Source organism: Chelonoidis abingdonii, chromosome 4 (assembly GCF_003597395.2).
Source record: "Chelonoidis abingdonii isolate Lonesome George chromosome 4, CheloAbing_2.0, whole genome shotgun sequence".
NCBI classification, from domain to species: Eukaryota; Metazoa; Chordata; order Testudines; family Testudinidae; genus Chelonoidis; species Chelonoidis abingdonii.
The window spans coordinates 110,159,203-110,173,507 of NC_133772.1; the positions used below are offsets into that span (position 1 = coordinate 110,159,203).

The 14,305-nt window shown below is 46.1% G+C and overlaps 1 protein-coding gene across 4 annotated transcripts in view; it reads right to left on the reverse strand.

Moving 5' to 3' along the window:
- Nucleotides 1-14,305, reverse strand: part of LTBP2 (latent transforming growth factor beta binding protein 2) — a 122,716-nt gene that overhangs the window by 84,862 nt on the left and 23,549 nt on the right. For all 4 annotated transcript variants that reach the window (XM_032802065.2, XM_032802067.2, XM_032802066.2 and 1 more), the window contains exon 3: nucleotides 12,842-13,085. In XM_032802065.2, the coding sequence (XP_032657956.1) occupies nucleotides 12,842-13,085 (244 nt within the window). The remainder of the gene's footprint in view (nucleotides 1-12,841; nucleotides 13,086-14,305) is intronic.

The following is a 14,305-nucleotide window of genomic DNA, read 5'->3' on the forward strand; positions in this document are numbered from 1 at the left end:
AAAAGCCTGGAGGTAGAGAGATCCTCTCTCAGAGCCGAGAGAGCACTAGAGCAGAACAAAGAACCCACACCCAAAAGCTTCCCTCCCTGAGCTTTGAAAAATCCGGTTTCCTGATTGGTCCTCTGGTCAGGTGTTTGGTACCCTTTGTTAACCCTTTACAGGTAAAAGAAACATTAACCCTTAGCTATCTGTTTATGACAGCACCCCAGAATGATATTAGTCTCTTTCACAACTGTATCATATTGTTGACTCATATTCAATTTGTGATCCACTCTAACCCCCAGATGCCTTTAAGCAGTATGAGAATATGACCACCTAGCTAGTTATTCCCCATTTTGCAGCTGTGCATTTTATTTTTCCTTCCTGAGTGAAGTACTTTGCAAATGTCTTTATTGAATTTAATCTTGTTGAATTCAGACCAATTCTCCAATTTGTCAAGTTCATTTTGAATTCTAATCATGTCCTCTAAAGTGCTTGCAACCTCTTTCAGCTTAGTTTCATCTGCAAATTTCATAAGCACAGTCTCCGCTCTATCATCCAAATCATGAATATATTGAATAGAACCAGTACTGACCTCTGCAGGACTCCACCAGATACACCCCCCCCCAAAGTCTGACAGCAAACCATTGATATCTACTCTGAGTACAGTTGTGCGCCCACCTTATAGTAATTTTATCTGCACCACATTTTCCTAGTTTGCTTATGAGAATGTCATCTGGGACTGTGTCAAAAGTCTTACTGAAATCAAGATATATCACAACTACTGCTTCCCTCCCATCCATTAGGTTAGGAACCCTGACAAAGAAGTAAATTAGGTTGGTTTGGCATGATTTGTTTGGCTATTGGCTATTGCTTATCACATTGTTATTCTCCAGGTACTTACAACTTGATTGTTTAATAATTTGTTCCAGTATCTTTCAGTCTTCTGGGACCTCACCTATCCTCCAGGAGTTCTCAGAGATAGCTGCTAATGGTTTCGAGATTGCCTCAGCTAGTTCTTTAAACAGCTTCACATGAATTTAATCAGGCCTTACTGATTTAAATACGTCTAACTTATCTAAATCGTCTTTAATGTATTCCTTCCTGATTTTGGTTTGCATTCCTTTCCCCTTGTTCTTAATATTAATTGCATTTAGTATCTGGTCATCATTAACCTCTTTAGTGAAGACTGAAGCAAAACAGCCATTAAACACCTCAGCATAGCCGTACCATTATGTTCCATGACTGCTGGGACCTGTCCATGGCTGACAATGGCACCAGCTCACTCACTCACTCTAAAAGCACCAAAGAAGGCAACAACAAATGTCTCCCTAAATAAAATGGCCTCCCTCCCACAGCTGCAGACCCAAGACAAAGTGAGAGAAATCCTGTGTGAGAACGTATTGGGTTTGATGGAAGGCTATTTACTTTGTATATTTTGACATATGATGTTGATATTTTGTTTTTAACAGTTATAAAGCTTTTACTTTTTTAAATCAATATCTACCATCATTAAATAATTACTGCGTGACCTGCTCTGTTGTCTGACCTCCACCCCATAATTTTCTGCAACTGTGAAAATTTAAATAGGTAAAATGTTAGAAATAAACATTGATATTATCTGTTGAAATTATTTTTAAAAAATCAAATTCTGTGAAGCCTAAACATAAACAAGCAAACAAAAACCTGCTAATCTACATATTTATCCCACAGGCTGAAAAGGAAGAAAGAGAACCTGTGACTAAGTTTCCATTGTTCTCTGGCTGGCTGCTGCACTAGTGAGCAAAAGAGCTGATCCCATAACAGAAACCCAGGTTCCTCAGTAGGGGAGCAACACTTGCATGGCATGAAGGTGGCACAGGAAGGGGATTCAAGAACATGGCACACAGCTGTTGCTGCCAGGAGGAAGAATTTGCCTTTGTTTCAAACTGGTTCTACTGGATATTGGGGCTGATCCACAGGATGGGCAGAACTGTGACCCCTCTGAAGAAAAAACACAAGGACATCTGAAATCTGCTTGACCCAACAGGCAAAGTGCAGTCCAAATGCTGCCGATGGGGTTCACAACACAGTCCTCAGCCATCCTCAGCTCCAGTACAGAGCTGGTAGAGACATCAGGCCAGGCTGTTCAGTTATAGATGGGGCATTGTATGCTGCAACCTGTTGTCCCCATAGGCTGCAGAATTCATTAACAATGAGTTGCTCCGTTTGGCTTCATTTCATGCATATTATGAGCTTGTCTGCACACAGAAGCTGTAGTGCTTTAGCTACACTGGCATAGTTAAAGCAGTACAGCCCCCTAGTGTGGACACAGTTATACCGATACAAAGGTTTTATACCAGTATAGCTATCCCCATAGGGGAATGGGAATAATTTATACTGGCACAAGGCATCTTTATACCAATATAACAGCATCCACATAAGGGGTTGTGCCCATATAACTACTTGGATAAAAATAAATCACCCCGTCTGAAATAGTTATTCTGGTACAAAAACTGTGTAAACCAGGTCTAAGAGTAGCCCTTGGTTTATGCTACAATGCCAGTGCAGCTCTTGGATGGGCAAAGCTTGGGCTCCCCTGATATTCCATAAAGAACACTAGGCCTAAGCCAAATGTGGGCTCCTAATGAAGCCAGCACTTTCAACTCCCCAAGCCTAGGCATGGCTCTTGACTACAGTTCTGAGCAAGCACATGCCCTAATGAGAAACTTCACAGCGCAGCATGCAGAAGGGGCCCAACCTGGCAGGCACTGGAGAAAGGAAACAGATTGAGTACAAAGACATGACGGAAGCAAAGACCGCATGAACCCAACGTGCACAGGCCTTCTGCAGACAAACACAGCAGGCTGACCATCCCATTCCAGAGACCCCAGCTGCCAGAGTGCAATCCAATGACAGTGGGCTGGGGACCCAATCCCGCCCTGCTGAAAACATACTGCACATGCGAGGCCTTAACCAGAGGAAATGCTCCTGTTGGGTTCACGGGAGAGGGTCACTCATCTCCATGTCACACAGAGACAAAACAAGCACATTTAGTCACATTTGCATCTTGTTCGCTAGCAACACCCATCCCCTCCATTGGGCTCCCAGCTTCAAAGCACTGAACAAACAGATCAGCCGATTCATCTTCACACCCACACACCCCCTTGGGAGGCAGAGAAATAAGTAACATCCTCCCCCATTTACACTGGGTACAGCTGAGACGGAGAGCTGAGTCTCTCCATTTGCAAACTGCAGGAGGGGCAGAGAGAGGCTGCTGCTCCACAAACATGTTGGAGGGGAGGGGGGAGTGGCATCTCTTCTGCCCTGAATCTAAGAAAGTAGAAATGCTGGGAAATCTCCTGATCTTCCTAAAAATGCTCCAGATTGAAGAGGACTTTGAGTGTTTTAATTTAAAATGACATTCCCCGATAGAGTTTCATTTGCAGCTTGAAGCTCAGAGGGAACCTGGCCTTTGGATCCATGAGCTCTGCTTTAATTAGGTTTCCTCATACTCTCCCTGATGTGCTGTTGCCCCAACCTTGATTTATGGGCCATTACAGCTATGCTGGGGAATCGCACTATATTCTTCTCAGGTCTCCAAGTCTTGGCATGGTTGGGATTCTGGGAACAAGCCTCCTGGGGATTCTGCTCTGTTATCAACACCAGCTCCATCCTTCCAGTCACTCATTAGCGGAGGGATTAGAGCCAGAATTTGGGCCAAGAACACATCCGTGTCTGTTTGCATTCTACCTGATAGCCCCTTGCCTGAAGGAATGGGCAGTTTCTCCAAGGAGAGGATTCCTGCATCACAAAATTGCACTCTCTCCTTTCCCTGCCAGGGGGCCCTCAATATTTATCTCAGGGACCAGCAGGGAGCGCAGGAAACAGCATCACCCAGGGTGAAGGGAGCTGAACCAAGCACTAGGATTGCATCTGTGCTTGCAAAATTTGGGCATGTAATTTCCCTGCAGTACAGCTCCAGTGTGCTAGCTCCAGGGTAGATAGGGCTCAGGTTTTTCATCACCATGCCTTTAAACCCTGCTCAGAGCCTCCAGGAAGAGTTGTAAATGCCCCTTAGCAATTGGACAATAAGTATGCACCCCTGCCAGGGCTAGGGGCAATCTAGTGCTCAGTGGTTACTCCCCTCAGCTATTTACAAATGCTTAGCATGTTCCCCAATGCCCTACGGCCATCCCTTAACTCAGTTACATAGATTTTGCACTATTGATCTTTCCCCATAACTCCCTCCAATCCCTTGCTCATTTTAATGCTCTTTGAAGTCCTCCCAATTTGTCAGTATCTTTCTGGTAAGGAGGTGCCCCAAACTCAACACAATATTCCATGTGCACAGACACAGGGGCTCTAGGACACTATGCCTTTGCCTACAAAGCCCAAAACTGCTTGGCCTTTCATACAGTCACATGACATTGTCATTGTCTGTCCAACTTGCTGCCTGCTCCCATCCTTCCATCTCTCTCAGGCCTTCCTCCTTCCCAGGTTTCTCTCTCCCACTGAGACTCAGGCTATGGGAATTTTTTTTCCTCCAGACATAACACATAACATTTTTCCAGGTTGAATCAAGTTCTCTTATTTCTTGCCTATGTTTCTAATCCTCTGGGTCCCTCATGCATGCTCTACACACAAGCTTGTACCGAAATAACTAAATTAGTTTTAATTCACACTGTTCGTTATTTCAGTGCAAGTCTGTGCGTGGAAACTCTCCTTTTGGAATAACAAAAGTCTCCCATTTTGATCTGGCTTAAGCAGCTTTTTTTATTAAACAAGTTTTTAACCAAAAAGTAGGGAAAATTTGGAATTTTGGGGGAAAATATGAAAAGAAATTATATGTGAAATATTGTCTCTCAGAATGAACTGTGAATGAATCCAGTTTTTCTTCCCTGCTTCTACTTCCCCTCTCTACTCTACCTCTGCTTACCACTTCCCAGTCCCTTCCCTTCCCTTCCCCTCTGCTTTGACTGTTCCTTATCAAAGCTTTCTCAAAGGGATTTATGAGCCACACACACAAAAAGGCCAAATTAAGATACCACAGATAACCTTCATTTCCGCACTTCCTAACTTTTCACTGCTTGACCTTGTGGCCTTAATGTTCTTTTAATATGGGTTTTTTGGTCTGCAATTACTATATAAACTGTGTTGTTATAAATAATGTGTCAAATATTCTATATATAAAATATGCTGTGAACCGGATTTGTTAATACAGCCTCACACAGCATACCCATGCAGTATTTCCAGTGTCACCCTGCTCTGCAATACAAAGTCTAAAATAACAATATGACAGTTTTTCTTTCAGCTAGAAAAATGAGAATGAAAAAGTAGATTAGGGCTTTTCTCCACAGGGACATCCAAGAAAATTAATCCAAATTAATTAAAGGGCATGAATGTGAAGTGGGTTAGTTAAATCCCATTCAGTCCCTGTGTGGGTGCTGTTAATCAGAATTAAAGTGGCCTTAATTCAGTTTAGTTTAATTCACAAGTGCTGACAGCTTTAAAATGTTAGAAAGTCAAGTGATTGTCTATAGTGCCGAGATGGGGGCTACATGCCATGCGATTTTAAAACAGTATTTTTAAACTTCTCTTGGACAGCTCTAGTTTTTCCTATAGGCTTCCCAGCCTGCTTGCCAAAGGCTTTCAACTGTGTCAAAACCGGAGAGAGGCTGAGATCTGAGACTCAAGAGTTCTTTTTGCTCCAAGTAGAACTGCTTTTTTAACATAATTCCATTTAGACTGGCATTGGCTTTTTAGTTTCATGGTTTTAACAAGGTTTCAAATATCCACTTGCAGATGGCTCTGGATCAAGAAACTTACATGATTAGCTGCCTCGGGAAAATTGTTGCTAAAGGAAAGTGCCCTAGAAAGTTGTGAACAAGGAAGGGCCTGGCCTGTCTGCATTAAGGAAACATCCACTGTAGCTACATTGGTGTTGTGTAAGCACTGTGCATAAGCATGCCACGCAGGTGCGAAGTGGGGCTTGGACCCATATGAGTTATCCCAGTAAATTGAGGGTCAAATTCCAGGGTATGTGTGGTGTGGTGAATATCCTGCTTTGGTTTTGAACCCAGCAGAGTGTGAAACCTTCAGGAGAACATGCATGTGAAAAGCATTTGCGTATAGTGGCTTTTTGGCCAAGTTAAGGTCCCATTTTTTGAAGCTAGCTTGGTGTTACTAAACAGTATTTCTTATTAACTTAAACTGAGTGACAGCCTTAAGTGAACAGAACAGCATGAGGCATGTACAATATGTACACCATTTGTAAGGCTAAATAAGAAATTCCAGCTGGCACTGTGTGTGCTGTATTATTTAACAAATAGTTATGGACACTCAGCAGTGGCAATACCGTAGTTAAGATTGTAAGAAAGCATCCATTCTAATCCTAAATGTGTAAATTCAGGGTTAACTGGACAAAAGCTTTTAGAAATATTACTTTGAAAAAATTACGATTTTACCTTTCCCGAAGGTCTAATTTTCTTTTGGAATGGAATCTTCTAAAGCCAGCTGGATCTCAAAACTTGACAGCCTTATCTGCTAGTTCTCAATGAGAACTGGCACAGGTGATGCTTTTTACCAAGGTGGGATTCTAAATTTCTGGTTATTACAGGCTGCCCTTGAGCCACGGTCTGTAATTTTCATGAGAAATCTGAAGATTGTTGCAAGCTCTCCTCCACCTAATCTAAGTTTTCTTTTCAAATAAGTGTTCTAGTCCTTTGTTTGCCTTCAGAATTGGAACCCATCTCTAGGTTTATTGTGTTCTTATGGTAAAATTTCCTAACAATCACAGATTATTTTGATTAATTGTTAGAGGGAGAAAAATACATATTCCCCAACCACTAACCCCAGCTGCCCTCACCCTTCTTCCCTCATTCGAGATCCTACCATAAATTTTGCTCCCTGCAGCTGGTATTCCTAACCCCAACACAGAGAGCACAGGTAGTGGCAGAACCTTTACTGTTTCCCCTCAGGTGTCATGCGAATGCTGAGGAGAAGGCAGTGCCAAGAAGAGGTGCCACTGAAGTGAGAGTGTTGTAAGTCCTTCTCCACACCAAAGTCTGAAATACCAAGCATGCTCCTACCAACCACTTTGTCGAAACAAAGTCCTCCCACAGGCAGCTCTCTAGTCTCCACAGTTCAGCCCCAGCAAGATGTCCATGCAGTGTGTAAGCACCTTTAAACAAAGCTCTTTCCCAGCAGCCCAGGCCTGGGAAGAGGAAACTGCTCTGCAGGTCCCAGCAGCCCTTCCTTGCTTGCTGTACAGCCACAGTCCAGCACGTGTCATCTGGGCAGCAGGAGCCCACCTGATAGATTTGGATACAGATTTATGCACTGCATTCCCACAGAAGCAACTTCCTGTGGTCCCAGCAACGGGGGCCTCCTCCTCACACACTGTCCTGGAATTAACATGCAGTTGGTTGCAGGACAGAGGCCATTCCTAGGGGAGGGGCCAGGGTTCTATTCCCTGCAGCTCCTTCTTATTCAACGAATTCCTGTTTGTTTACTTCAAACGTAGAAAAACTGAACTGTTTCCATTTAGTTTGACTTCTGGGTCAAGGTGCAGCTCCGCCTGCCTGATGGACTGTCAGGGCCTCCCTTCTCTCTGGGCAGGGATTCAGGCTACTGGGACACCAGCAGAGGATCTGTGGCTAGACCAGACCAGAAGGGCAACACTTCCCAGCCACTAACAAGCCCAGAACACGCCTCTCTAGCACTCGCCACGCCAAAGGGTGCCATCCCCATGCCTCCCAGCTCTCACACTGCACAGGATGAGCTTCCTGTGGCTGCCTCCAGCCCACTACCAGCTTTGACTCTCTGCCAAACGTGGCATGTAATAAAGGGGCATGGAAAGTGCCAACTCTTTCCCAGTCTGAATTTTGGGAATGGAGACTCTGGTCCCACCAATCCTGAAGACAGCCCAGGAATTCAAAACCCACCTCTTTCTCCCAGAAGCATGTGTCTTCAAGTATGGGAACACCAGACATGCAGAAACATGGAGCATGGACTCTCCCCTAGGCTCCAGGGGAAGGGAGTACAGTAATAAGCAGTGTGGGGAAGCCAAGGATTCAGTGAAAGCCGTGGAAGATTGTCCTGACAGGGCAGGAATGGGTTCCACTAGGGAGTACAGGAGGACACTCAAGGTTGAGGCCAATATGCAACTTTCCCTCTGGAGTAGATGTGGTTAAATGTGATTACCGCTGGTGTGGACACAATTGTCCCAGGGATGGGAGTTAGGAGATGATTTTACAATTTAACTCCAAACACACTTGATGCCAATGAGAGTGAAGAGGGGAAAAGCCTCTTTCCTAGATAGCATTGCTGTCTTCAGTTCACAACAGGGGGCTTTTGGGAACAAGGGCTCAGCCTTCATAACATCATTGGAGCCTTTGCCCAGCTCATGTCAGCTCTACCTCGTCAATCAGGCTCCAATCTAGGTTGCAGATGGCTATCACCAGGAGTCATTCCTTGGATTACCATTGACATACCACTTCCCTCAATCACTGGGACCCCAGTCTCCCTGGGACCCTCACCTCACTCAGAGAACTACCAAAGATTGCCATATTAGGCCAACCCATTGGCCCATTTAGTCCATCTCTCCATCACCAACAGTTGCCAGTAGCAGATGGAAACTCCATCTCAGAACACACCTGACCTACCAAACCCTTTCTCTGTATGTCAAAGGGTTTCTAATCCCCTCAGTTCAGGACAGTTACCTCCTATTGAGACTGGGGGTATAACTGCGACAGTACACAGCCCCATGCTGACCAACAAGGAAACAATGAGACAGTGTTCTACCTCCTCAGTCTGTATCCATTTCTCGTCTTATATTTAGCTTGTGAAATGCTTGGGGCAGGCTGTCTTTTTGTTCTGTGTTTGTACAGCACCTAGCACAGTGGGATCCTGGTCCAGAACTGGGTCACCTAGGATCTATGCTAATACACATAAATAATATATTCTCAGAACTGTTGGGGTCATGTTTTCCAGCCTCTCTCAGGGAGCACTCAATAGGGACGGATGCTAAGGCCTGATCCCCATAAATCACTGCATCTGTTTCCCATGCTAGGACCTTGAGGTGTGAGGTGATGAGCAGTCTGGGCACATTCACTACAAGCTTGTCCATGAGGACAGGTAGCTGAAGGGCAGGTTTCCATCCCCAGAAAACATTGTTTCCACCACTCCATCCTTGCTCTTTGCCAGGACAGCTGTTGGCATCAGTCACTGCAGTAAACCACAGAAAAAGGAGCCCACACAAACTGGGGGGTCAGGGCCATGGCTACATGGGCTCCTCCAACAACTCCCCCAGGCTCATTAACCTGAGACCGAAAGTGCAAGTGAGGCTAATCCCCATAGTTAGATCACAGTCAGCAACATTCATCTCAGACAGGTCTATAACCACCTTTGGGGGCAACTGGGCTCTAACTTTTGCCTGGTGAAAAGGAATTTGCCATCTCTCCTTATCAAGCTCTGTACCTGTTTGGCACTTGTCCTGAAGGGAACCTTGACGGAGCCGTTCCCATGGCAGAGTAGCTGAGGCCAGGATAACAGTACAGAGCAGACAATTAAAGCACATTCAAGGTCAAGCTGAAGTAACCAGCAAAGGAAATGGGCAGCACCAGCAGTGAGACTGTGGGAAAAGCTGCGAGTGCCAGCTCCATGGGCTTGGTGGTGAGTGAGGTTTCTCTCCTCATTTCAACACCAGCCAGTTGTTTTAGGATGACAGCTGGAATCCCCCACAGTACAGCCCAAAGACATAGCGGGGCACTCCCTACTCAATTCTGTAACATAGCCAGTCAGAATTTACAATCACCTCCTGGGGCCTATGAGGGAATCTGCCCTGTAAGCAGAGACCTCTCCCTGGAGTACCTCACAAAGCCCTTCCTGTATGCCACAGCAGAGGGGCAGGATTCGCCACACAGAAGGAGGAGACGACACACTGAACACCGTGGACACTGAAAGCCGTCAGGGTCCTGATCATCCCAATCCTTCCAGGAAGGCAGTTTGACAACCACCTTTGTCTGTGGCTTTCACAAGTCTTATTCCATGTGAACAGCTCTACTGTTCTTGTCATGGAAGGTCCTACTCATCAAGGGAGATGTGGTGTCTCAGGATGCTCTGTTCAAAGATTTATTATCCATTGAACTCTGAATAATGTCAAGTGGAGCACAGGGGTGATGTACTTGTGGCTCAGTAAGCTGGCTCCTGCACTCTACTCCCACTGTAGTTTTGTCAGGACTTGTGTATTCACTGCCAGAGTAATCCAACCTGGAAGGAACACTGTGGCGGGTTCCATATCTGTCAGTCTTCTGCCTTGCTGCAGTAGAAAGAAAGCATTCTGGGTATCCATGATCAGTGAGAAGGAATCCAGGAGGATACTACAGCTGTGCCATGTCCTGACCTCTGTGGACTGGGACACCCTCTGTTGTGATGGGTGATGATAGGGGCCTAAATAGTGTTCCTCCCTCTTCCTTACAGCATCATCTCTGTCTTGCCTGGATTCGACTTTCACCAGACACACTTCAGCCATGTGCTTATTTCACACAGGCAGTAGGATAGATGGAAAACGCAGTCTTCAACTGACTCATGAACAATTCCCTTAACATTTCAAGCTTTAAATAATTTGAATTCACCCCAAAGGACAGCCTTCCAAGATTAGATGTTTAGAAATGTCTCCAGCTTGGCCTTTCCCTTTGCTCCAGAATGGGCAGGCACACAGCAGTTTATTGCCAGTTTTGCTGATAAACTGCACAGACTCAGGAAAGTAGGCAGGTCTAAAGGACAAATTGCCATTCCCTACATAGCTATGAGTAGCACTGAAACAGAAAATCACAGCACATCAAAGAGAAAAGGGAACAGAATCTCAGTGTGCCAGAGAAGATGGCTTCTGGGCCGGCCTCCCCGAAAGTGCCATCACCTCCTCCTCTCCATCACAGAGAGAAACCCCATGGACATCGCATATATAGCTTCTACACCGCACAGTTCTAGTAGTCTCCAACAAAATGAATTTCGCCAGCTCACCCGCTGGATAGGACACAGGTAGGATGCAGGTGTGCTTTCTGGAGCTGGACACAAACCAAGCACTTTGCTCAGACATCCAATAAACACTTACAGAAGAACACTGATATGGATCCTGCAAAACCCCTGCCCATTACATTACTGCAAAGGTACAAAACAACAAAGTGATACTTTTTTTTGGAATATTCCCAGTAGTAGCTGGAAAGTGTATCATCACCCTAAGGCTTACAAGAAAAAAAGCCTACACTTACAACGGGACTTACAAAATACGAGATATGGGACAGATTATAGCTTGGCTTAGAGGGAGCTACTTTTAACACACAAAAACAAAGAAACAACAACCACCTCGAGCTCCTGCCATACAGTACTCAGTCTAGAAGGGGTTAGTCTCTCTTGGACACATTACCAATAAACAAAAGCTGCAGAGTTACCTAAGCATAACAATCCTGCACCAGATACCCACGCACCTACTATATTACACTACCATATACAAGAACTATATATAGTAGTGTAATATAAGTGTGTAACAGTTACATGAACCCTTTGCTCCTAGGATCTATGATAGGCACCTTGGAAACACCTGTGTACATTTGTATACTATCCCAAGTACCTGTGCTCCTCTCTGCATACAATAATATTCTAATAATAACTCAAACCAATATTCTTACGTAGGAGTGTTGCTTGGACACACAAAAACCCACCAGCCAGTCCTCCTGGCTGAGACCATTAAAGATGCTACTGAACTGGACAAAGGACAACACTATTAAAACTTGGGGAGGCTCTGTCCTGGGATACATTCACCACTAAAGCGCCTCCTTCTGACTGCCCTGAAGATTAGTTCCTTCCAGGTCTGATGCCCCCTTTTGTCACTCGCTAATGCACCCTTCCACCTCGTTCTCTCTCTGTGACTCAGGGTGCTCTCTCTTCATGGCTTGGCCATCTGGCCATGTCACTTGTGCTTTCCCCTTATGGGGATATCAAAGTCCCACAGGATGAACAGTCCCAGGCAGGCTGCAAATCCACTGCCCTGACTGTGCCACTTCCCCAGTGGCTGGTAAGGGAACCTGGGCCCAGCTTCCAGCTCAGGGACCCTCTAATCAGTAGCCAAGGTCTGCAATGTCCCACCTTGCTACCACTTCCCTGAGCCTTTTCCTACTCCACCTCTCCAGGCTTTCACTCCACCACCCTTCTGGATAACCTTTCTTCAAGGCCTCAATCTCCTGAGGTTTCTGCTCCCCCTGGCTTTCCTTCCCTCTCTCATTAACAACCAGAGTGGCTGTAGGCTCCCTCACTGCAGGCTGTTTTCTGCTGCCAATTTCCTGGCTTTATACTAGCCCCGCCTGTTCCTTCTCACTAGGCTCCTTCCTCAGTCTGTGGCTACTTAGGCCACCGACAAAGTGGGTATTCACCCACGAAAGCTCATGCTCCAATACATCTGTTAGTCTATAAGGTGCCACAGGACTCTTTGCTGCTTAGGCCACCTGGTTCCTCTCAGGTGTGGCCTATCTGCTTCTCAGTCTCATTAACCCTTCCTAGGCCAGGGTGGGGTGAACACTCCACCACAGGCTCTTCCTCACAGTTGCACTTGTTCCCAGGGACCAGGAGATAGTGATGAGGACAAACCTAGTTCTGTTTTAGAGTGGATTCAGGGTACCTGCCTCTGCACCTAATAGCCCCAAGGAAGAGCCTGTGACTTGGATGGAAGCTAGATCTTCTGCATGGCAAAGCATAGCACTATTCCTTAGGGCACTGACTGGGCCTGGCGGAGAGCTTCAGGCCTGGCCCAGCACAGCACAAACCCTGGGGTTAATTTTCATTTGTCAAAGGAATCTGATTCCTGTTGGTAACCGGAGTGACTTACCCTGCTAGTGCTTGCTGCAGGATAGGTGTCTGGGCCCCTCTGGGTGAGCCTTCTCTCTCTGCATTGCCAGCCCTCTTCGGAAGGGAGCCTGCTGGGGGCTGGAGGGCTGCCACAGAGCCAGGAGGATGGTACACTCGTTCTGGAACGACCTCTTCACATTGGGCGCCCTGGAAACCCGAGCGGCAGATGCAGAGCTGGGGTCGGCTGCAGGATCCCTTGTGCTGGCAGGGAGGGTCACAGACAGCTGGAGGGACATAGAAAGGAGTGAACAGAGATACATGGCTCCCAGTGCAACAGGCCAACGTTGCCCTCTCCATACAGTTGCAGTTTAAGGAGTGGGATAACACAACCTCTCCCACCCCTGACACAGACAGTTAAGGGAGGCTTCCCTTCCCCACCAGTCCTTGGCTAAATCCCAGCTTCAGGAGAGACCCTTTCCTTCCCTCAGTCAACTCTTAAAGGCAGGTGCACTGCTCAGACTTGAGTGAAGAGGAAGATCAGACTGACACGTTTCACACAAGTCACATCTTTTGGATTGCTACTGCTCTGGGCCAGGTGTGGCTCTATGTTTTTTGCCGCCCCAAGCACGGCAGTCAGGCAGCCTTCGGCGGTGTTTCTGCGGGTGATCTGCCGGTCCTGCGCCTTCAGCGTACTCGCCATCAAATTGCCGCCGAAACTGCGGGACCAGCAGACCTCCCGCAGAAGTGCCACCGAAGGCTGCCTGACTGCTGCCCTCAGAGCAACCAGCGGGCCGCCCCCCGCGGCTTGCCGCCCCGGGCAAGCGCTTGCTGCGCTGGTGCCTGGAGCTGCCCCTGCTCTGGGCTAGACTGGAACCAGCACCCTGGAGGTGAAAGTCTTGGTACTAGATTACCACAGATCACTAATATGATCTATGAGAGAAAGAGATCTGAGAGCTGCTACTCATCCCTCCACTGAACTCAAGGGGACTACTCCTGAATTAGTTCAATACAAGTTGTCATAAACAGATAGCTAAGGGTTAATGTCTCTTTCACCTGGAAAGGGTTAACAAACAACACCTGACCAAAGGACCAATCAGGAAACAAGATACTTTCAAATCTCAAGGGAGGGAAGCCTTTGTTTGTGGTTTTTGGGTTTGGCTTTGTTCTCTCTGGGTCCTGGACAGGACTAGAGGTGCAACCAGGTTTCTGCCAATCTCCCTGCTACAGTCTCTTATCTATTCAGAGTAGTGAAGAAGTAAAAAGTGCCTAAGTAAAAAGGCGGTTATAGTCTTTTAAATTGTTTTCTTATTTGCAGATGTGTATTTGCTGGAAGTATCTTAAATTGTATTTCTGCTGGAGAAAGCTTTCTTTCTATTGTCTATAAGCTAAAAAAACCTGTAATATTTACCATCTAGATTACAGAGATAACTTTTACTTTTTTTCTTTCTTTTTATAAAAAGTTTTGCTTTTTAAGACCTGTTTGATTTTTTCCCTAGTTGAGGCT